Source organism: Branchiostoma lanceolatum, chromosome 7, assembly GCF_035083965.1.
Source record: "Branchiostoma lanceolatum isolate klBraLanc5 chromosome 7, klBraLanc5.hap2, whole genome shotgun sequence".
Classification (NCBI taxonomy): Eukaryota; Metazoa; Chordata; class Leptocardii; order Amphioxiformes; family Branchiostomatidae; genus Branchiostoma; species Branchiostoma lanceolatum.
In genome coordinates this window covers 15,096,543-15,118,402 of record NC_089728.1, presented here as the reverse complement: position 1 = coordinate 15,118,402, position 21,860 = coordinate 15,096,543, and the positions used below count along the sequence as shown (strand labels likewise).

Here is a 21,860-nt window from a genome sequence, read left to right as displayed (position 1 = left end):
CAACCCATTAAAAATGAGTGACGCCGAAGAAGAATTACAGGTTTGTGGGTGTCAGACTCCGTACAAACTCGCTCAGAAGAAAAAACACCACAGTGTTCAGGAAGGTTAGAGGAGTCCCACATCTGCCTGAGAATACGGCAGCAATATTTTCTCAACACAGTATCAGATGAAGTTTCAACTCCCTGAGCATTAGGGCGAATGAAGAACCCTGCAAGTGTCAGGCCAGTCAGATTACAGACAATTTGTCCCACTGCAAGTGTCAGGCCAGTCAGATTAGACACAATGTGTCCCACTGCAAGTGTCAGGCCAGTCAGTTGGAACACTTGCCTGGCATTGTCTTTAATGAGAGGCGCCGAGGGAGAGCACGACTAACCATTAGCAACCCCACACGACCGCAATGAGCGCAGAGTTTCGGCTCGTGTGAAGATTGAACCAACTGACTGGCCTGACAATTGCAGAGTTAAGAATATCGCAGCAAGATTTTCCTCGACACAGTATCAGATGAGTTTCGAAACTATGAACAACAGGGTGAATGGAGAATCAATGCGGGAAAGTTTTAATCTCTTTGGCGAGCGCTGTCCTTGAACGATGTTACTCCTATTTCAGATAATAAGAAAATGTTGTGTTTTGGTGTCTTATGCCCTTTAAGTACAGTACTAATGCCGAATAATAATGATGAAGAAGACTTAGACTGTAAAGTGAGCGATGAGATAGCCATGTGACTTTCTACTTTCTAGTATAGGATCTGAGTTGGTGACTCTAAAACTTGTAGTATTCTTTATCGGCAGTATTTATGACATGATTGGTGTGGACAGACTTGTTTGTCGTCTTGTTCAACATGCACAGTTTAAGTCTGTTCGTTTCTCTCTCTCTCCCAGACTTGCGAGGTGATCTTGAAAGTTCGGACAGCGATGCTCCTGAGGCCCAGGTACGAAAAAAGGATGAAAAAACCCACGTCACTAGACACTTTGTTGAAGTAAATGTTAGAATTTTGGTCCAGCATTTATTGGTTCAGTTATTTGTATTCAAAATCCTACCCGAATTAATCCATCCTTTCTTTTCCTAGGACACACCTGTGAAAAGAGGACAAGCAACAGGTAAATAGTTTTCGTCATCACTTTCAACTTACGACACTGCAATATCAAACATTTGTGGCCCATGTAATATCAATATACTCATATTTTTTCATGACCAGTTATAACATATATCAGCACACTAGACACATATACTATTCCTGTACCACCAAATGATTTTAACCTATGTAGACCCACCCGTCATAACTTCCAAACGGCATGATGTATGGTCAAATTTGCAGATGGTGATATTAAAGCATGTGAATATTAATCACTATCCATAATAAGCATTAATTATTTGGCGAAGATAATGTGTTCGGGGAACTTTAGTCTTGAAACTTTTTTCGGTGGAACACCATGTCGTAGGCAGTTTATTCTGCAAAGTGCAAATGACTCGTAATGCTTCGGACCCAGTGCGTCGATGCCCGTCGGGGTTGTAGTTCCGGCCTAGCCCAGAAGCCACAAAGTTGACCGGGTACAGGGGACCATCCGAGTCATTCGTCTAATCTAATCTCGAAGCCCTTTTCGGCCGTTATGGTCGCTTGTCGAGTGAAACTGACATGTGACATGATACGTTTCCTATAGGCGGAGCTATTTACATCCGTTGGGGAAGAAAGGCCTGCCCCTCTACTGCATCAACGATTTACTCTGGTAAGTTGTGTACTAGTATTCTTACAAACAAGATTTTTTTTAAAGCTGGCTACGCAACCTTTAGATAATGGTGAGGATGAAATGGTGGTTGTACGTGTAATGACGTGTATAGACTTCGTTAAGCCCTGCCCTCCCCATCAATCGTCACATATGTATATCTTGCATGAAAACCGTCAGTTTTTGCCGCCCTGCTGCATGATAGCTAATGGCCCCACTATTGTCCTGTGAATTTCACCAGTCGAGGTAAAAATCAAACCTTCTCGGATGCCGTTTAGATTGCCAAAATGAATGGGATTATCATCAGTCTGCGCATACACATTTACCAACCATTAGTCAGCCATGGGCAATGGCGAAATGCGATCTCCTGGCCTTGCATGAAGCGCCATCTGACGAGGCTCAACCTGTCTGCAGCTTGGACGAAAAGGAAGGGTGGGCAGAATGGAGGACATCTTAAAACCCGCCACTCTGCCAGCAACGCAAAAAGTTCCATATTCAAAACATATATAACAGAATGGCATTACTGACGCGGCGATATGAGATGGCAAAGGGCCGATGACAACGTTGCCAACGTCGTTCCGTTACATGGAGTGTCCTTCGGACCTCTGATTCCACACGATCGACCCTTAATACAAAATCAAAATATTGCGAGAGGACATTTCTTACTTTGATATCCGAGCGTAATGTGTTGAGTTAATAAGTCAAGAGTTTTGCGTTTTTGCAGGTGTGGCAGGTGGCACGGACGGGTTTGAGACAGGCGGCGGGACCAACTACCTCTGTCTCCCAAAGAACCCAGAGTGGGGAGAGTACCAAGATGGACTCAGATGGATGATCTCAGCGCGAGTATACGGTGCTCAGTACCAGTTGCTCAATCCTGTCCCGTTCAGTTCCACCCCCCGGCTTCACGACAAGCACGTCCCGTGTGCAGTCTGCCACAACAAGCGCCGCAGCAACCAGCTGATGATCCCCGCACGCAAAACCTGCCCGGCCGGCTGGTTCCCGGAGTACGACGGGTACCTGATGGCAGGGGCCTACAAAAACCCCGGAGCCAAGGAGTTCGTCTGTATGGATAAGACGCCCGAAGTGGAGAAGGGTGGGGAAAATAAGGACGACAACGGAGCGCTCTTCTTCCCCGCGGAGGCTGCATGTGGCGCCCTGGCATGTCCCAACTACGTGGATGGGAGGGAGCTCACTTGTGTGGTCTGCAGCCAGTGAGACCGACCCTTGTCACAGTTCTGATTCGGTTTTGCTTGGGTGGAGAAAAACCTTGACGTATGGACCCGGTCACAATCGTCGTACGATACGTTTACAACAGCAAATTGGGCAGTCGTAGCCTTAGTACCATTCCCCCGTAGTGACCGCTGGCTCAAAATATCGCTGACTATCAATGCATGGTTATAAAGCGGTTTTTTTTGAGCCAGTGGTCATTACAGAGGATGGTACTCAGGCTAGTGCAGTCATGGGTGTCTCGTACAAAAGTCAGCTGTCTTTTGACGGAAAAGGCTTCCGTAGAACCGTATCGAAATTTGTAAACCGAATAATCGTACGACGAAGGTGACCGAGCCCCCAACGATATAGCACGAACCACAAAACTGATTCTGGAATTTGAAAAAAAAAACTAACTCAAACTATGGGGAGATATTTTCTTCTTTCCCTTTTTTTCTGACTATTTTATGCTTCATACGATGCTTAGCTGTGACAAGTCGGTCGATCTCATACAGGCGACCGCCGCCCACAATGACGTTGGCCACAGGTGTGTTAGCGTGTATGTGCGTGTGTGCCTGTATGTGTGTTTGCTTGTGCTTGTGTGGATGTCTCTGTGCGTGTGTTCGTGTGTGTGCTATGTGTTTATATATGTGTGTATGTGTGTGTGTGTGTGTGTGTATGTGTGTGTGTGTGTGTGTATGTGTGTGTGTGTGCTTGTGTGTGTGTGTGTCTGTGCACGGTGGTCTGTGTGTGTGTGTGTGCGTGTGTGTGTGCGTGTGTGTGTGTGTGTGTGTGTGTGTGTGTGTGTGTGTGTGTGTGTGTGTGTGTGTGTGTGTGTGTGTATGCTTAGTTCATTAACACGGGGTTCAGGTACCACGCCTGGTTGTAGCATTGTTACTTAGAGTATTGTGTAGTTATTGCTGTGTTGTCTTTGCAAAGGTGCATACTTCCTACTCGGGTTTCTTGGGAACTTTAAATAAAATTACCACTACGGTAGTCACGAGTCTGAGTTTTTTCAACGCCATTAGAACTCAATGTACGCCACAAATCAGTTCACCTCAAGACAAGACTTGTTTGTTGGCAATAATGGTACATCATAGAAATGTTGTGATCAGAAAGCTGATATTTGCGAGCAAACGCACAAGATGTCACCCCTCATCTTATAATTCCCCTTGTAAAAATGGACTATTCCCAACATATCCCCGTGTAGTAATAGACAATTCCAAATCACCACGTGCAGAATTTAACCATCCCCCGAAATAGTTTTTTGGACAGAAAATGTCATCAACAAAAATTTCCTTGTACGGGAGAGAAATACAACAAGGGCAAGAACCGGCGATTGCAGTTGAACAGCATAACTCAAGAATGTGGTGGATTGTTGTGAATTTTGACAAACGCTTAGGTCTTGACTTATCGAAGGAATGATTACATTATGGACCTCCTTGTGGCTTCCATTGGTACTTCAGCAGAAGTTCTAGTTCTTGTTTCTTGTTGAAAATGCGTGGCGACTCACGGGGATATCAGATCACATGCACTCCTGTTCCATTGCGTCATATCTGGCGCCACGGATATCAAATACCACGCCTTGCTCATAAAGAAAAGTGGGATCGTATTACGCTGAAACTAAAGCCGAGACCACAAGAGATTTTAACCAAGGAGATTAACGTTGTTTTAGCAAATTCTCCTGAGCCACTGTAGTATTGCGTTTGTGACCATTGAGAAGTTAATGATGTTGAATGCTTTCATACAGAATCATTATTTAGGAAGTTGATCGGGGCCATTGACTTGGGGTGACACCGGTAGAAGTTAATGTTTAACGCCGTGGTCACGACAAGCCTCAGTTACACTACAGGGGGTGACATTTATTTCATACTAGTACACACAAAAGAAAAATGTTCTTTTAGCAAAAACAGCATATTTGTCTGGCATAGTTCTCTACCGTTACAGAGGATGATCACCTCTGATTACTATGTAATTAGTAAATTATAAGATACACACTGCGGTATTGTATGTAAATGTGGACTGAGCTAAGCAAACACACTCAATCGATCGCGCAAGAAGCGTACCTGCAGGGGGGAGGCAAGAGTCGGAGTATTGTAGCGCACATCGCTTCTCCGATCGCTGCGAACTTCCTGCATGAACGGCGCAATGAGCGGGACGCTCCGCCGGCCCAAGTCCCTCCAGGGCCTGAACCTCCCGAGCCCGACGGGTAAGAAAGGCGGCGGGAACAGTAGCAGTACCACGACAATCACCATCACAAAGGACAACCCTCTGGGCGGGCAGAGGGGCGAGCAGGACCGCAAGGTGGGTCATGCGTCACGTAACGGGGTTATTCTCGGCACGCAGAGTGGGCAACGTTGCTGAAGTATCGCACATTTTAGTCAAGAGATCTAGAAACAGTGACCACTGGCCTGTAACATCTAACGTTAGCTTGTCATCGCGTACACATGGGACCAAATTGCCCCTTATCAGTCAGACATGTGGCTCCTTGTTGCATTGTATAAACATAAAAGTACAATGTGACGTCTAGCAGCCATTCTACGTGTTAACAAGAACACCTGACACAGAAGGTTTTCACTATCCATATAATACCAGTGTGTGCACATAAATGTATACATACAGAGGTACAAACAGCGCCTCTTGCACCAAGGTGAGAATTAGCAAGTCGCGGTAATCTAGACAATTATTCCACAAATAACGTTACACTGCATAGACAGGTGTACCTGAAGGCGTTTTTGATGATATGATTTGTGTTTATCAAAGTGTAGTTCAGGGATCGCAAACCTATCTTACGTAATGCCGTATGCCTTGTTAGAACGTCTTATGCAATACTTTCTGTGTATGCTGTACTGAAGCAGGAGTCACAACAAAGATAAATGACTTTTGCCCCTATCCCAGCAAGGACATTATATAATGTCCTTGATCCCAGGTACCCTTACGATAGGGCAAAGGGCACATGCCTCCAACAGACGACGAAAGACGTGCTAAAATCTGTACATTAGAATAATAAACACAATGTGATTTTGATATATAAGATTAAAGTACCGTGTATGCTTTCATACGTTTTTCAAACTCGCAAAGTATAACGTTTTATCTCTGGGAAAGGGGTACTTTTAGAATCGTTTTGAAAACTCGTCTGTCACTCACTATGACAATAAAGACATGGGATATTAGGTGACATTTGAGCAAGCTTGTTTAACCAAGGAGGTTAAAATTAACCTCCTTAAGCTTGGTTTAACAGCCTTGGTATCTAAATATATAACAATGACGTCATCTATCGCTAGGTTTCCATGGTGACGGTGTCCCACTACCGTTCGTACGTTGGTTGGCTGCTGGGGTTGAAGGACACTGCAACGGTCGCCTACACCAACCCGCAAAACCTCCGGAAGAGCCTCCAGGATATCTTCTGTCTCGGCGTCCTATCCGGCAGGTCAGAACTGTGCACTATGCAGTATGTAGGGAACTAGAAATGAGACACATAAAACAGAAAACACCTAATATTTCCCTCCCATTTTTACCTTCGCCAAGAAGGTTATGTTTTAGGGAGCGTGTGTGCGCGCGCGCGCGCGCGCGCGCGCGCGTGTGTGTGTGTGTGTGTGTGTGTGTGTGTGTGTGTGTGTGAACACGATAACTCGAGAATGCCTGGATGAATTGTCTTCATATTTCAGGGTAGGTGGGTAGGTTTTGTGGCCTCAAAATGATAACTGTAGATTTTGGCGACTTTCAAAGTTATTGTAGCAGAACTTACGTTTTAATCTATTGTGTTCTGGACATGCTATGGTCATTTTTGAGTGGTAGATAGCTCTTTGGCGGGAGATTAAGTCATGTAGGTTTGGGCCCCAGCGGATTTTTTGGAACTGCAGGGGTCAATTTTGTTTCAAAGAGTTTGAAAGAGAATAACTCAAGAAGGTGTTGACGGATCGTCTTTCTTTCACTTTCTCACTAGACGTCTTATCTTGGTGAGGGAAGACAACAACAGCGGTGTCTTGAAACTCCGTCCCTCCCTACCTGTGTACTACTCGGAGGAGACGTGGGGAGATCTCCCACAAGACATCGGTGCGGTGTACACAATACAACAAGCATCGGGTAGGTTTTCTGGTTTAGAAATAATTCCTCTTATATGTATTAACGTTATGTATGTATTATCTATACAATTTCAGCATTCTATTGTCTGAATCTTCTCTCAACCGTTCACATCCGTCCATATGTACCTAGCAATAGGCTATATTCAAGTGCAGAACTCAAACTCGTATAAGTGTGCTAGTTTCTTAACCTACTGAACAGCACGCAGAAGTAGTCGTTTGGCACCCGATACCCTACTTGTTACAGAGTCAGGCAGCAGGGATAAGGTAATCAAATCATGCTCAAGGTTTGGCGCGCTGTTATGAAAGGGACAGATAGTACCTTTTGGTACGAAATCGGCTAACAACTACACATGTATAACGTTATATACACTTCAGCACTCTTGCCTGTACTGTTCCTGGTGTTCAAGCTACTGATGCTAGCGCTAGTCTTGATTCTACCATGCACACCCTTAGTATCATTGGTACACTGTTATCATTCCATTTTCCCACAACAGCTGTCACCTACGTGAGGGACCAGGCATTGCGGCCAGCGGAGATCATAGCGGTAAGTCTGTTTTGGTGAAGATTTCGTCCAACAGTAATCACGAAAACGGCAGAACGAATACCTCAGAATCCTATTCGTTGCTAGTATCTTGTGTAAACGTACTTTGCTTCAATACTTCAATGCGTTAACTTGCAGTTGTGTTGGCAGCATTTCGTGTGTCCGTTACTTTGGACCAGTGTATAAAACCTCCCTGTCCATACACAGCACTACCAACTGTGACCTCTAGCTCGCAACTAATGCACTACGTATATTTTTGAAAGTGAAATTTGCAAATGATTTGACATAGTGTAGAGACTATGTCCTCATAATATGAGAAGAAAGCGTGATAATGGCTCCGTTGCTTCTTTTACAATTCTCAGGGGTATTCATGATCAGTTGCTAACGCTGTCTCCATGTCCAGATGACGTATTGTCATCTGCCGACATCATTTTGTGATTTGCCTCTTCCTTGTTACAGAGTCTTCCTGAAAGGCTGTTGGGTAAGACCGACAGCCAATCAGAGGAGCTCGCCCTTGCTCACGTGACCGAGCTCATCCCGGAGAGAGTAGACAGCCCTGAGTCACCCTCCGCCGTCAAGAAGACAGCTACATCTCCAGCAAGAATGTCAAGACGCACAGATTCCAGATATAGATCCATCAACTCTTCATGAGGACGTTTTCTAAGCTACTTTATGACAAAAAAGAGCAATCTACCATTAAAAAATCACGACTACAGCATGTATAGAACATGAGATATCAAAACCGGACGTTCCGCTGCAGTACTTAAACAAGTCGTTAAGGGCCCAAAATCTAATCGTTTTAAGACACGCAACTGAAAACATAACCTTAATGGTGAAGGTAACTATTGGATATTTTACTATTTATGGTTTCAACAAATGACACATGTCGGATGACATAGGCTTAACTTCATTAGCTGCGTTACAACAGAAAGATACATTCATCATACTTGACAGATAGAGTACTAAAAATTGTTATATTATAAAAAGAATTGTACTTGAATATGTACATTGAAATGTACATTGCAAACGTTCTGACTTCAGGACGGCATGTTAAAAGGTTTGTCAGGATTGTATTCAGTATTTAAAAGCCATACGATCAAGACATACGCATGAAATAGTAAAGTGATAATATGAAGGAAAGAATAAACTTGATTGTTCGACAATTGTACATGGTACAGTGTAATTTGACAAATTACTATATTACAATATCGCTTGACGGAAGTGGAATCTTTACCACTTGAACAAATAGCATCAGTCCTGTATGACTTACTTTGATGCTTTTGAGTTTTGTTTTTCGAAAACTTGGCGTGCCCTCTTGACATATTTGGGCCACCAATGGCTTGGTTCGATATAGATAATAAACGTATTTCCCAATGGCTGGCTCCAGAGTCATTGTTTCATCGACTTCAAATCGTTGAGTGACCTCGGACGACGGTATTTCAACATGCATAGCCTTTATTCATAAGAGATAAGCTTACTTCTCAATCGCTGACTCAAGGATCATTTCACAGTAACTAGGTTTATTAACCACGTAGATTTTATTGGTCAGCGCATGCGCTCTAACAAAATGAGTGACCTTTGCTTGACTGTCACGAAATTTAAATGTGCTGGGCCAAGTGTTCTGGGTAATGATTTGCCATATTTTATTAAGAAAAATAAGAACATGTTTCTCAAACACATACTCGAAAAAAGAAACTTTACCATGAAACGTGGTGGGGATCACGTGACCTCTATTTTGCCATCCAGTATTGGAATGATGTCACTCGAGCAGCGAATAGACCCGCTCAATCGCAAGTTCGTTAGTTAATGGTTATACCTACCTGCCCATACCGACCTTCTGGACTCAGGGAAACTGCTGGGCTGGTACAGTGTGGAGGCAAATATTGACAAGACTGTGCGGACTTTGCGTGACTGTATGTGAGATTTGATGTCCTGATTACGGGTCTACGGATGTATATGATGAGCAGCGGAACATTTGGAGTCGGTTTCAAATGGAAAGCGCCATACTAGTGTCAAACAGTACATCTCATGTCAGCATTGACTAAGTCGCCAATTAGCCTACCAAACAGGACATAATGGCTATTATGCTACTTTGGTACATGTACATTGTATTTTTCAAAACAATTGTTCATCCACAATTTTAACATTGATTGGGGTGTCATTTTGAAATCTTCGGAGGACCATGTTGTTGAATAAGGGGTAAGCCTATTTCTCAATCACTAACTCAGCAATCAGTGCTCCAACGATTCAAGTTGGGAGCGGAACGGGAACGGGAGGCAGGAACAGGGGGCGCGCGCCCGGAGTGCCTCTCTGTTATTCTGCGAAACCTTGCTCTGGCAATATCGCGCATATCAGACAGTCGCGTGACGACAGTCTGCCTCCGACTGGTGAAGTCTTTTGTCACCAACTTGCCGTTCACCAGTTGCTCCTTCTTGATCTTGTGTGGACGAAAGCGGCTGACCGCAGCTTCCAAAGGAGGCAAGTGGGGGTCTACCTGAGTTTGTTCCAGTTTATCCCGAAGTTCCTTTGGCTCAAGTTCATGACGGAGAATCTTGATAGCATGTTTTTCTTTGGCCTGCTCGACTTCTTCGACGACGTCGGCCAAGGCATTCAGCTGTTGTAGCACGGCGTCTTTCCTGGCGGCGACGTCCTTCTTGATGTCTTGATAACTTTGCTGTATGTCGTTAAGAAGCCTGTCCTTGTCTTCTGTTAGTAGCTTCACCCTTTCTGCGTACGAGTCCTGAATGCTCTTCTCACTCTCACGTTGCTCCTTCTTGATCTTCTTCTCAAAGTCTTGGATTTCCTTCAAGTACTCGCTCTGTTTTTCTATTTGTTTTTTCTTCTCTTCCAGCGACCGGTTGACCCCCGTCATTCTATTCTCGACCTCCTCCTTCACTGTAACAATGTCATGTTTTCTACGCCTGTCGAGATGAGAATCTTCAAGGCACTGTATGTAGATAGGTACGCCGCATTTTGAGCTCTTACAGTAAAGTCGAAGCTCATGGGAGGGGTGGTGCTCACAGTGTTGTGCGACATCTCGCTCCTGGTCAGCTGGTAGCCCGGCGAATTTCTCACTCATCCCTGCTAGATCGAAGTTGTTCGGCAGTCCTGCGACACCGTCTGTCGGTAACGACACCATATGGCGGCAGGTAGGGCAGCAAAGGTCTCCAAGTTTAGCTACCTCTGTAAGGCACTCCTTGCAGAATGTATGGTGGCAAGGTAGCATTTTGGGGTGCTGGTAAGTGTCATGACAGATTCCACAGCACAGCCCCTCTTCCAGAATCTTCTCTGCCGCAGATGCCATTTTGCTTTGGAACCTTAGACGCTAGTTGCTCAGGGAAAATGAGGATTCGAGAAAACGACTTTGCGTATATACACGAAGTGAGTCATCAACTTTCACTTGACATATGGAAACTAGAATGCGGAACTAGATGTTGGAAAGTCCGATAGTCACCGACGCTGTCAGCGAATGCCACGGTAAATGAGAATCCTAGACACACATGCTGCCGTTATGTAGGCATGCAGTAGCAGAGACTGGGCCGGGTCCTCTTTCCTCTCGAGCTTATGAGCTTTGAGAATATGATCGACCTTCTTTCAACCAACTAGGTGTACTTTATAATCCACGTAGATTTTATTGCCCAGCGCATGAGCCCTAACAAAACAAGTGACCTTTGCTCGACTGTGACGTAAGTTACAAGTGCACGGCAAAGTCTTCTGGGTAATGATTTGACACATTCAAGAAAAATTTGAAAACGTGTTTCACACACACACACACACACACACACACACACACACACACGCGAAAAAACACACCATAAAAATGTGTTGGGGCTCACGGCACCTCTATTTTGCCATCCAGTATTGAAACGATGGCACCCGAGCAGTGAGTAGACCCGTCCATTTGCAAGTTCGTGAGTTAATGATTATTCTTGCCTGCCCCTACTGATCTTCTGGACTCTGGGAAACCATGATGTCACCCGAGCAGCGAGTTGACACGCCCATTTGAAAGTCCGTAAGTTAATGAGTATGCCTGCCTGCCCATATACTGACATTCTGACTCTGCGAAACTGTATGGCAGATACGGTGTGATAAGGTAAATAATGACAAGACTTTACGGACCGTATGTGAGATCGCCTGTTTACTGACTTTTACAACATCGTGATGACTACGGATTTATATCATGAGCCGCACAGTTGATTATGTAAATTAGTTTCAACTAAAAAGCACCATATATCTCAGTCTATACTAGTGTCAAACGTGAACAGCATATTCTCATATTGGTATTGACTGAGTCGCTAATCAGGCTATCAAACAGGACATGGCGGCTATTTTGATACTTTGTTGTTTTCAAAAACAATTAGAAACTTTAGCCTTAACGTTAACAGCTACGTCACGAAAGGAAAATAGAATACAATTTTTTTTTAAACAGTCCCATGTTACAAGAATGTAGCGTTAGATTGAAATGTTGAGAACATTTGACTACAGGTAGATATTTCAAGGCTTGGACAAAATTGTATTGAATTGTAACTTAATACTATCCATTTATGAGCATAAGCTCTATCCATTCATAAGAGACAGAAACCTATAATTATTGTTGTTTTGAGAATAATTAGATAAGCTTCTCAATACCTTTTCCAATGTCAGAATCCTCAGTATTGGTACAAATAGCATTTTTCCTCCATGATTTCCGCTTACATTGGGGTGTCACTCTGAAATCTTTGGATGCCCATGTTTAAGCATACATAGTCTTGTGTGAATAAGAGCTAACAATCACACACGGAAATTTGACTCGCCCTGAGGCGTCGCCCAAAAAACTATACCATTAAACGTGGTGGAGATTACTCCTCATGCAGAGGTTGGTGGGGAAGATCGTGACCGTTTTATCATATGCCCCGTTTTTCGCCCCGCTATCCCCACCAAACTCTGCCCCATGTGGCGGGCTCAAAGGCTATTAACAACTAAAGAACTAATTACAAACTTCGTGGAGATCACAGCACCTCTATTTTGTCATCCAGCATTGATAAGATGTCACTTGAGTAATTGAGTAACCCCATTCATTTGCAAGTTCGTAAGCCGGGCAATGATCATATATGTCTGCCTGCCACTACTGACCTTCTGGACTCTGGGAAACCGCTGGGAAGGTACAGTGTGGAGGCAAATACTGACAAGACGTCACGGACCGTATGTGAGATTGCCTGTTACGTTTAAAGACCTTGACAAAATTCCTTCAACCGTTGCGACTCCATGGCCAAGTCGGGGTCGGAACGGGTGACGGGAACGGGGGCTTCGCGCCCGGAGTGCGTCTCCCTGAATCTACCAAAGCTTCGTCTTACGCGTAGACGCGTAACGACCAACTCCCCGTTTACCAGTCGCTCCTTCCTGACCTTGTGTGGACGGTAGATAGAGGCCGTGACTTCCAAAGGAGCCATGTGGGGGTCTACTTTAGTTTGTTCCAGTTTATTTTGAAGTTCGATTGGCTCAAGATCATGACGGAGAATCTTGATCGCGTTTTTTTCTTTAGTCTGCTCGACTTCTTCGACGACGTCGGTCAAGTCTTTCAGCTGCTTAAGCACGGCGTCTCTCCTGGCGTTAAGTCCTTCATGGTGTCTTGATATTTTTCCTCAACGTCGATAAGAAGCTTGTCCTTGTTTTCGGCGAGTAGCTTCGCCCTTTCTGCGTACGAGTCCAGAATGTTCTTGTCACTTTGACGTTTGGCATCGGTGATCTGGTTCTCCAGGTGTCGAATATCCTTCAGGTACTCGCGACGTTCTTCTATCTGTCTCTTCTTCTTCTTCAGGAGTGGCGTGACCCTTGTCATTCGCTTCTCGACTGCCTGCTTCACTGGAACCACCTTATGCTCACCGTGGGAATTCTCGAAGCACTGCGTGCAGATAGGAACGCCGCATTTTGAACTCTTACAGAAAAGACGAAGCTCCTGGGAAGGGTGGTACTCACAGTGCTGTGCGACATCTTGCTCCTTGTCAGCCGGTAGCTCTGAGAATTTCTTACACAGCTCCGAGAGATGGTAGTTGTCCGGCAGGCCTGCGACACCGTCCGTCGGTAACGGCACCTCGCGGCGACAGAGAGGGCAGCTAAGTTCTTCGATATTAGCCGTCTCTGTCAGACACTCTTCGCAGAATGTATGAAGGCAAGGTAGCGCTTTTGGGCGCCGGAAGCTTAAGGTTTCCTGACAGATCCCACAGCACAGCTCTTCTTCCTGAATCTTTTGCTTAAAACTCCGTTCTGTCACGAATGCCATTTCGGAACCTCTAGCGCGTTGTTTACAAGGTAAATGAGGGTTCGAGAGAAGGGCCTTGCTTATATACACGAAACGTGTCCGCGAAACTGCACGAGTTGACGTAACGTTATAGAAACTAGAATGCGGAACCGGATGTTGGAAGGTTCCAAAGCCAGTAGACAAACTGACATCTGGCATTTTCTGGGGATTTAGATACAAGATTGTACCAATATAGTATACAATATATACGATGCTGCTGACCAACCCTATATCTTTGATAAATCAGTGATCTCAACAAGTATATATGGATTGGGGACGAAGGCTGACTTTGTGAAAATTTCTATCCACCGCTGACTCAGAACGGCTGAGTGAGACCACAGCACTCGGGTGTTTCCCAGAGTCACGTCCCGATATTGTGGCTTCAACACGTCACAGTTTTGGGGGTCAAGGTTCACAGCTAAGTTGGTGACATGCAACAGTTATATATATCGTCTTCTTTTCCTCATTGTGCCATTGTCGTTTTTGCTGTGGCAGCCACTTAAAACTACAATTCTAGATTATGTACTTTTTATGTTCAAAAGTCATTAATACGATCGACAACTCTGCAAGATTCATATATACATTTTATTGAATATTCAGCGCAATTAAACTTAAAAGCTTCAAGTTTATGTATTTAGTGTTCAGATAATGAACACTGTACCATGCTTTGAGTACATAAATTGCCCTGGAATTCTTGATGATAATCGTTTAACATTGCGTAATCATACGAAAATAAATCAATCAATAACGACAAACATATCTACTTCAGATTACAACAGTGCAAATGACCATCCTAGCTAACATAACACGATCTTTTTCTAAGATTTACCATGGTAGTTGAAAAAGGGGTCCAGAAAAGCTAAGGGACCACAATCCTCAGCACATAATAATACAGAACACAACATTTTGTAAAACGCTTAGAAAAAATATCATTGATATTTGTGAAATCACGTTATTCAGATTAATAAGACCGATATCATAGAAAAAATATAAACATGTGAATGTGTACAAAATCTTATACTTTCTCTTACTAATGAAGTTTCATCTGAATTATGCTTCTGTTTATTGATTAAGATAATCAGAACTATTACACTTTTTTTAAATGAACATAATTATTTACCTCGCCGTCATGGAACAACACTATATTTGAATGTATCAATATCAGTTCATAGTCTTAGTCTGGAGACGAAAAAGAATCATTCAGGCGTACAGTTTCAGGCGTTTCGGTCCCCATGAGAGGGATTGTGGTCTCTTCGTCTTCAGTGTTTCTTCCATAAGAGCACACGTTTCCAACTGAAGTCAGAAACTTGTACAGGACAGTCTTCCATTGAGTATCCATGGGAAAGTCTCTTGATCCCAAACTCCCGATGGTCAGCTGCCCCCTCTTGGTCTCGTCTGGACGGAACACAACGGCCTTGACCGTCAGGTGACCAGGCATGGGGTCTACACGGATTTGCTCAAGCTTCCAGCGCATCTCTTCTGGTTCATCACTGAGAAAGGCGATCCCAGCGTTCTCTATGGCCTGTTCGACCTCCTGGTAGACGTTGTTTATCTCTTGTAACTGCTGCTGCACCTCGCTTTTACGCTCGTTGATGACCTCCATGTTGTACCCGTGTCCCTCCCGAACGCTGGCGAGATGTTCTTCCTTGTTCGCGGAGAGCAGTCGCGCCATTTCTTCGTACGAGTCGGTGATAGCCTGCTCGCTTTGACCCTTGTCTTCGTCAACTTGCTCCTCAAGATGGCTGAGTTTCTCCAGGTACTCTCGGCGTTCTTCTATCTGTCGCTTCTTCTCCTTCAGTATTGGGGTGACGGTCGTCATCTTTTTCTCGACGGCCTGTTTAACCGTGATGACGTTTTTGTGGCCTCTGTGAGTGCTGTCGTCCAGACACTGGTTGCAGACGGGTACCTCGCAGGTCTGACAGAAGAGTTTGAGTTTCTCTGTCGGATGACGCTCGCAAGCTGCGTCCCATTGTTGTGACACATCCCGGGCAGCTGCTAGCTCGGAGAACTTCTCACACAATTCTGTGACTTGGTAGTTGTTCGGCAGGGCCTCGACGCCACCCTTTAGTGGTACACGAGTACGACAGTTTGGACAGCGAAGACCCCCTTTCGCTACCTCTCGGAGACACTCTTCACAGAAGGTATGTCCGCACGGCAAGATTTTTGGTCGTATGAATGTCTGCAGACAGACCCCACAGGACAGCGACTCTTCCGGAAAACCCCATCCTGCCCCAGACGCCATTTTATTTTGGAGTTTGGCCGGCCACGATATTTGTACAACTACTCGTAACTGTTGAACAGTATCACATGTAATGTTATATATACAAGTACAGACAAGTCTGCTGATGACTCAGGTTGGGAATCCCGGAGGTGGACTCAACCATTTAGTAGCTTCGGGTATTTATGATTACTATAAAACTAAAGAATGTCTCCAAACAGAATTAACTGTGATGAAAAGTCTTGGAGTGATATTGGAGCACTAATATGATATCAATTCACAAGAGGGGCTGCTACTGTTGATCTGTTGTAAACAACGCGTCATAACTTCGTGCTTGAAACGCCTGTGGGAGACCGCGTTGGATGGTGCTTTCCCAGGGTCACGTCCCTTCAGTCTGGTTTCTAATAAACGTCACTATGTCAAGGTCAAGGGTTGCACTGACGATGGTAAAATACCGCATGATCACTTGTACTCAGGCCTATCTTGCGTGACAACCGTTTCCAAAATCAGTTGATTCAGGTTGTTAGTCATAGCTATAGGGTTCGTCAGAGAGAGACATACAATATTCGTATATATTGTATACGGTAATAATACAATCTTGTATTTGAATAAGCCATAACGAATGTTTTTGTCTACTGCCTTCGGGGCTTTCCAACATCGGATTCCGCATTCTAGTTTCTATACGTCACCTCGGGCAGTTTCGCTGACTCATTTCGTGTATATAAGCAAGGCCCCTCTCTCGAACCCTCATTTCCCTTGCCCCAAGAAGTAAACAACTCGCGCCAGAGGTTCCGAAATGGCATCCGCGACAGAACGGAGTTTCAAGCAGAAGATTCTGGAAGAAGAACTGTGCTGTGGAATCTGTCAGGAGACGTTCCGGCGCCCAAAAGCGCTACCTTGCCTTCATACATTCTGTGAGGAGTGTCTGACAGAGACGGCTAATATCGGAGAACTTAGCTGCCCTCTCTGCCGCCGTAAGGTGCCGTTACCGACAGACGGTGTCGCAGGCCTGCCGGACAACTACCATCTCTCGGAGCTGTGTAAGAAATTCTCAGAGCTACCAGCTGACCAGGAGCAAGATGTCGCACAGCACTGTGAGTACCACCCTTCTCAGGAGCTTCGACTTTTCTGTAAGAGTTCAAATTGCGGCGTACCTATCTGCACGCAGTGCTTCGAAGATTCTCACGGCGAGCATAAGGTGGTTCCAGTGAAGCAGGCAGTCGAGAAGCGAATGACAAGGGTCACGCCACTCCTGAAGGAGAAGAAGAGACAGATAGAAGAACGTCGCGAGTACCTGAAGGATATTCGACACCTGGAGAACCAGATCACCGATGCCAAACGTCAAAGTGACAAGAGCATTCTGGACTCGTACACAGAAAGGGCGAAGCTACTCGCCGAAAACAAGGACAGGCTTCTTAGCGACGTTGAGCAAAGTTATCAAGACATCATGAAGGACGTCAACGCCAAGAAAGAAGCCGTGCTACTGCAGCTGAAAGACTTGACCGACGTCGTCGAAGAAGTCGAGCAGGCCAAAGAAAAACACGCGATCAAGTTTCTCCGTCATGAGCCAGACGAACTAAGGGATAAACTGGAACAAACTCGGGTAGACCCCCACTTGCCTCCTTTGGAAGTCACGGTTACTCTCTGTCGTCCACACACGATCAAGAAGGAGCAACTGGTAAACGGGGAGTTGGTGTCAGAAGTCTTCACCACGAAAACTCGGTGGCAGACCGTCGTCACGCTTTTGTCTAACGTCAAACTAAGAGCGTTTACGGTGATGGAGACTGCGTACAACGACTTAAAATCAATCAAACAATGATTCTTTTTGTGTCACCGATTGAGAAATAGGTTTATTTCTTACTGAACCAAGCTGTGTATGTAGAAACGAGGTCGTCCAAAGGTTTTAAAGTGATCTCCGAACGTAAGTCAATATATATGTCGTGGCTAGCAGAACCAACACCGAGGATTCTGCCTTTGCAAAAAAAATATTGGAAAGTTGGCAAATCATCTAATTGTTTTAGACAATCATTTGTGATGTAACAATTGTCTATCTCATATGAAGGACTTCAACTTATGTTTATGAATGAATAGCACTATAGGAATGGCTGCATACAATGCCAAGTCTTAAAATATCTAACAGTAGTCAAATCTTCTCGTTTATATAACCAAGATACATTTGTAAGCATGTCAAGATCGATGCATTTATTTTCGTTTTGTGGCGTAGCTGATAAGATTTAGGCTTCCATATATTTTCTTAAAAATAATAAAAGTCACAAAATATAGGTGATATGTCCTGTTTATTCGGGTGATTGGTAACTTAGTCAATACCAACGCGAGGATGTGCCGTTTTTACATTCTTAGGACAGTCCACGTCTTGCACAAGATTGAGCCGTCTTGTGACGGAAGATGTTGTAAATGATCGTCAAAGGTCGGTTTTGTCTTAGCCTGTCAAAAAAAAATCACGGGGAAAAGCTGAAATGGTATGACTTATATGATTGCACCTTACAACCCGTGATTTACCAGACCATGCAATTACCAATAGAAACATTTCACCAATTTCATTACACTCTACAGTGATCCAAACCAATACCTGCGTAGCCTGTCAATAATCCGTTTTGTGCACTATTGACAGGAAACAGCCTGACAATAATTGCCATTGTTTATATCAGCTCAAGTGTAACCTTTGACCTTGAGACGGTGACGTATAGAAACCAGACAGAAGCGACATAACTCTGGGAAAACACCATTCAACGTGGTCTCACACAGGCGTTTCAGGCACGAAGTTATGACGCATTATTTACGACAGATCAACAGTAGCAGCCCCTCCTGTGACTTTGTATCCTTCTATAGTTATCTGATATCTTTCTTTTGTTTGCTTTTTATTGTTCCTTATTAATCATGAGCACCCCAACATACTGAATGGTGAATTTTGAAGCGTCTAAGCTTCTCACTTTGGGGTCCTTAACCATATAAATCCCTCTAGGCGAAATACTGTGGTCTACAACCTAAACTAGCTAGGACTTTGCCCCAGTTATGACAGATAGTTGAAGTATGACTAATCCTTGACTTAGTAGTTATGTAAATCGTACTACACCAGATTTCAACTGATTTTGGAAACGGTTGCCCACAGAGAGCACGACTGATTACACAGTGATCATACAGTACTCTACCATCGTCGGTGCAACCCTTGACCTTGACATAGTGACGTATAGAAACCAGACTGAAGGGACGTGACCCTGGGAAAACACCAGTCAGTGTGGTCTCACACAGGCGTTCCAAGCAGGAAATAACTGTTAGTGATGCGTTATTTCCAACGGTAACGGTAGCTACCCCCCACTTTTGAATCGATATCATACATGGTGTCTAACATCACTCCCAGATTTCTTATCAACGTTAATTCTAGCTGTCTGGTGACATTCTTTTTTTTTCATGTTCTTTAGTAGTAACAAGCATCCACACCTACTACATCGTTGAATCCGTCTCAGTGCTAGCATTGTTCAACAAGTGCAAATATCGTGGACGGCCAAACACCAAAATAAAATGGCGTCTGGGACAGGATGGAGTTTTGCGGAGGAGTCTCTGTCCTGTGGGATCTGTCTTGAGACATTCATACGACATGACAACAGACTGATGAAAAGATGGACAAATCAACAGTGTGTTGTTTACCCTAGGCATTTAATGCGCAGTTGATAAAAACGATTTCCACAACACGAGAGAACCACATTGTTTCCTTCGATGACAAGATGGCACGGCAATACCTTTTTGTGACTTGATACGCTCTTTCAGCTTCAGCATAAACATGTTGCCATTTTTCTTACCAAGAATGCAATGCGATTCTCTTATATATGCCCACTTGGATGTCCCCTCTCGGCTCTCAGAAACGACATTTCATCGCGATAACGTAGCGCTACCAGTTATCGTGGGCTACCAATCATCGTCCACTTTGGGTCATGCAAACATATCGAGGTGCATTATGTAAAAGTCCGTTTCATGAGCAATAAAGAACGACATAAGTATGATCCTTAGTCATGACTCTCCTTTATACAAAACAATTAAATATGTTTACATCCAGCGACAAGACAGAATAAACTCCTGAAAACGTAACAACAAGTTATCCTGGAAGCGTCATGCATGATGTATTTCAGATGTAATTCGATACCGCGTACTTCGTGTGTTTCTAACTCGCATCCTCGTCCACCAGGACCTTTCCGCTTGACGATACATCGCTCGCGGAATGTATCGTCAAGCGGAAAGGTCCTGGTGGACGAGGATGCTAACTCGTAGCCATGGTAGCTATTACTTCAAAACGTAGCTGACGTAAAACCTCTCTTTGATATTCAAACTATCTTTAGCGATTCGAGGTTTGAAATGTACTCTTTGCAGGGGAGGTTACCAATGTTAGACATATATGCAGTTTTCTTCCCCATCACGCGACCCTAGCTCAAGCTGCAATCACATAACGTAACATGACCTATTTACGTGCAGAACCTATTTACGTCCGGTTTGGCTCATGTCCACATGTCGCAGTGTATTATGCCAAAGCCTGTTCTCATGAGCAATAAAGAACATCATAAGTATGATCCTTAGCCATCTCTTTAATTTTTGTACAGCGGCAAAACATAATGGCCATGCGTTTACCACATGAACGCCACGTGCCGCGCATGTGGGGGAAATTTACAGATAAACATTTTTTTTTCCATCGCGTTAAGCAAGTGGCCGGACAGACATAGTGATTTCAATATCATTTGTCTGTAGACTACTTTGGACAGTTACTGTGCATTTTTTTCTGGTCTATGTTCTTCAAGCATAGCGCTAGAAGGGAAAAGATTCAGAAGTGGACGATAATGGGTTACTCTAGCACAATTCTTCATCATATACATGAGTATAAATACATGCTCGCACGGCGTTAAAGGCAACCTAAGCAATATTAGGGCGCTGAAAGTCATATATTCAAAATCAATTTTTTTCTGATTTCTGTCCATAGTAAGTTTAGATAACACTATACCATCACATATCGACCATCATGGAGCAAAAATGTGATGTCGTTGTGTGGTGGTAACTCATTGAAAATCTGAGCACTTGGAGGCCAGCCATCATTTCAAATCTTCCGAACATGCACGATTCTGACCGATAAATCCCGAACGCATCCGAAGAAATGATGACGTGGTCATGGCTCAATGTGCTTGGGCATTGTGACGTCACGCGGCCGGAAGTTACCGAAAATTGTCGACAGGAAACCGTTACGGCTGGATTCTGGGCTGATTTTTGGGGGGACCCAATAAATAAAATACTCCTTTTGTGGCTTGCTTCTGTGCTATTTTTAAACGCCCAAAGTCTGAAATAATGATGCAGATGTGCTAGAATGGGGAAGCAAATGTCAGTTTCAACCTCACAAAACAGAATTGTTTTCCCCAGAATATTTCAAGTTTTACCCCCTGAAATCGCTTAGGGCACCTTTAAATAGGCGGAGAAAAAGTTACAGACCATGCATTTTCTTTTTAGAAGAGCTGATATTTCTGCCCATGGGTTTGAAATTTGGCTCCGTCCGCGCAGTTTTAAGATAGATACGTTTTGAATAAATCGGACGTTAATTGGTTATGTTACGTTACGTCATATGATTTCAGCTTTCCTTACGTATTTTTTTATAGGCTATGGCAGAACCGGCCGTTACAAGGATTTACAACAACATTTGTGGACACAAAACAGCTTAGTTTTGTACAACGTATCCACAACCATCCTAAGAATGTTCCTAATTTGTTGTGGTAAGCTTGTCGTGTGACGCATGTGAAAGGTCTCAGCCTTGTTATGATGA

At 44.1% G+C, this 21,860-nt stretch overlaps 4 protein-coding genes across 4 annotated transcripts; 2 read left to right on the top strand and 2 right to left on the bottom strand.

Moving 5' to 3' along the window:
• Window positions 1-4,983: 4,983 nt before the first annotated feature.
• LOC136437847 (uncharacterized) lies at window positions 4,984-8,327 on the top strand. The gene is made up of 5 exons (XM_066432376.1): window positions 4,984-5,231; window positions 6,212-6,357; window positions 6,874-7,013; window positions 7,507-7,556; window positions 8,013-8,327. Exons 1-5 carry the CDS (start codon window positions 5,064-5,066, stop codon window positions 8,202-8,204), a joined length of 696 nt encoding a protein of 231 aa, XP_066288473.1. The 5' UTR covers window positions 4,984-5,063; the 3' UTR covers window positions 8,205-8,327.
• A 1,355-nt stretch (window positions 8,328-9,682) lies between these two features.
• LOC136437845 (tripartite motif-containing protein 3-like) lies at window positions 9,683-10,958 on the bottom strand. The gene has a single exon (XM_066432374.1). The coding sequence runs from the start codon at window positions 10,855-10,857 to the stop codon at window positions 9,778-9,780; it is 1,080 nt and encodes a 359-aa protein (XP_066288471.1). The 5' UTR covers window positions 10,858-10,958; the 3' UTR covers window positions 9,683-9,777.
• Window positions 10,959-12,698: 1,740 nt separating this feature from the next.
• On the bottom strand, window positions 12,699-16,179 carry LOC136438387 (uncharacterized). The gene is made up of 3 exons (XM_066433157.1): window positions 15,008-16,179; window positions 13,257-13,623; window positions 12,699-13,173 (listed from the first exon to the last, which is right to left on the bottom strand). Exons 1-3 carry the CDS (start codon window positions 16,070-16,072, stop codon window positions 12,758-12,760), a joined length of 1,848 nt encoding a protein of 615 aa, XP_066289254.1. The 5' UTR covers window positions 16,073-16,179; the 3' UTR covers window positions 12,699-12,757.
• Window positions 16,180-16,738: 559 nt separating this feature from the next.
• On the top strand, window positions 16,739-17,977 carry LOC136437846 (tripartite motif-containing protein 2-like). The gene has a single exon (XM_066432375.1). It carries the CDS (start codon window positions 16,845-16,847, stop codon window positions 17,865-17,867), a length of 1,023 nt encoding a protein of 340 aa, XP_066288472.1. The 5' UTR covers window positions 16,739-16,844; the 3' UTR covers window positions 17,868-17,977.
• Window positions 17,978-21,860: the final 3,883 nt, after the last annotated feature.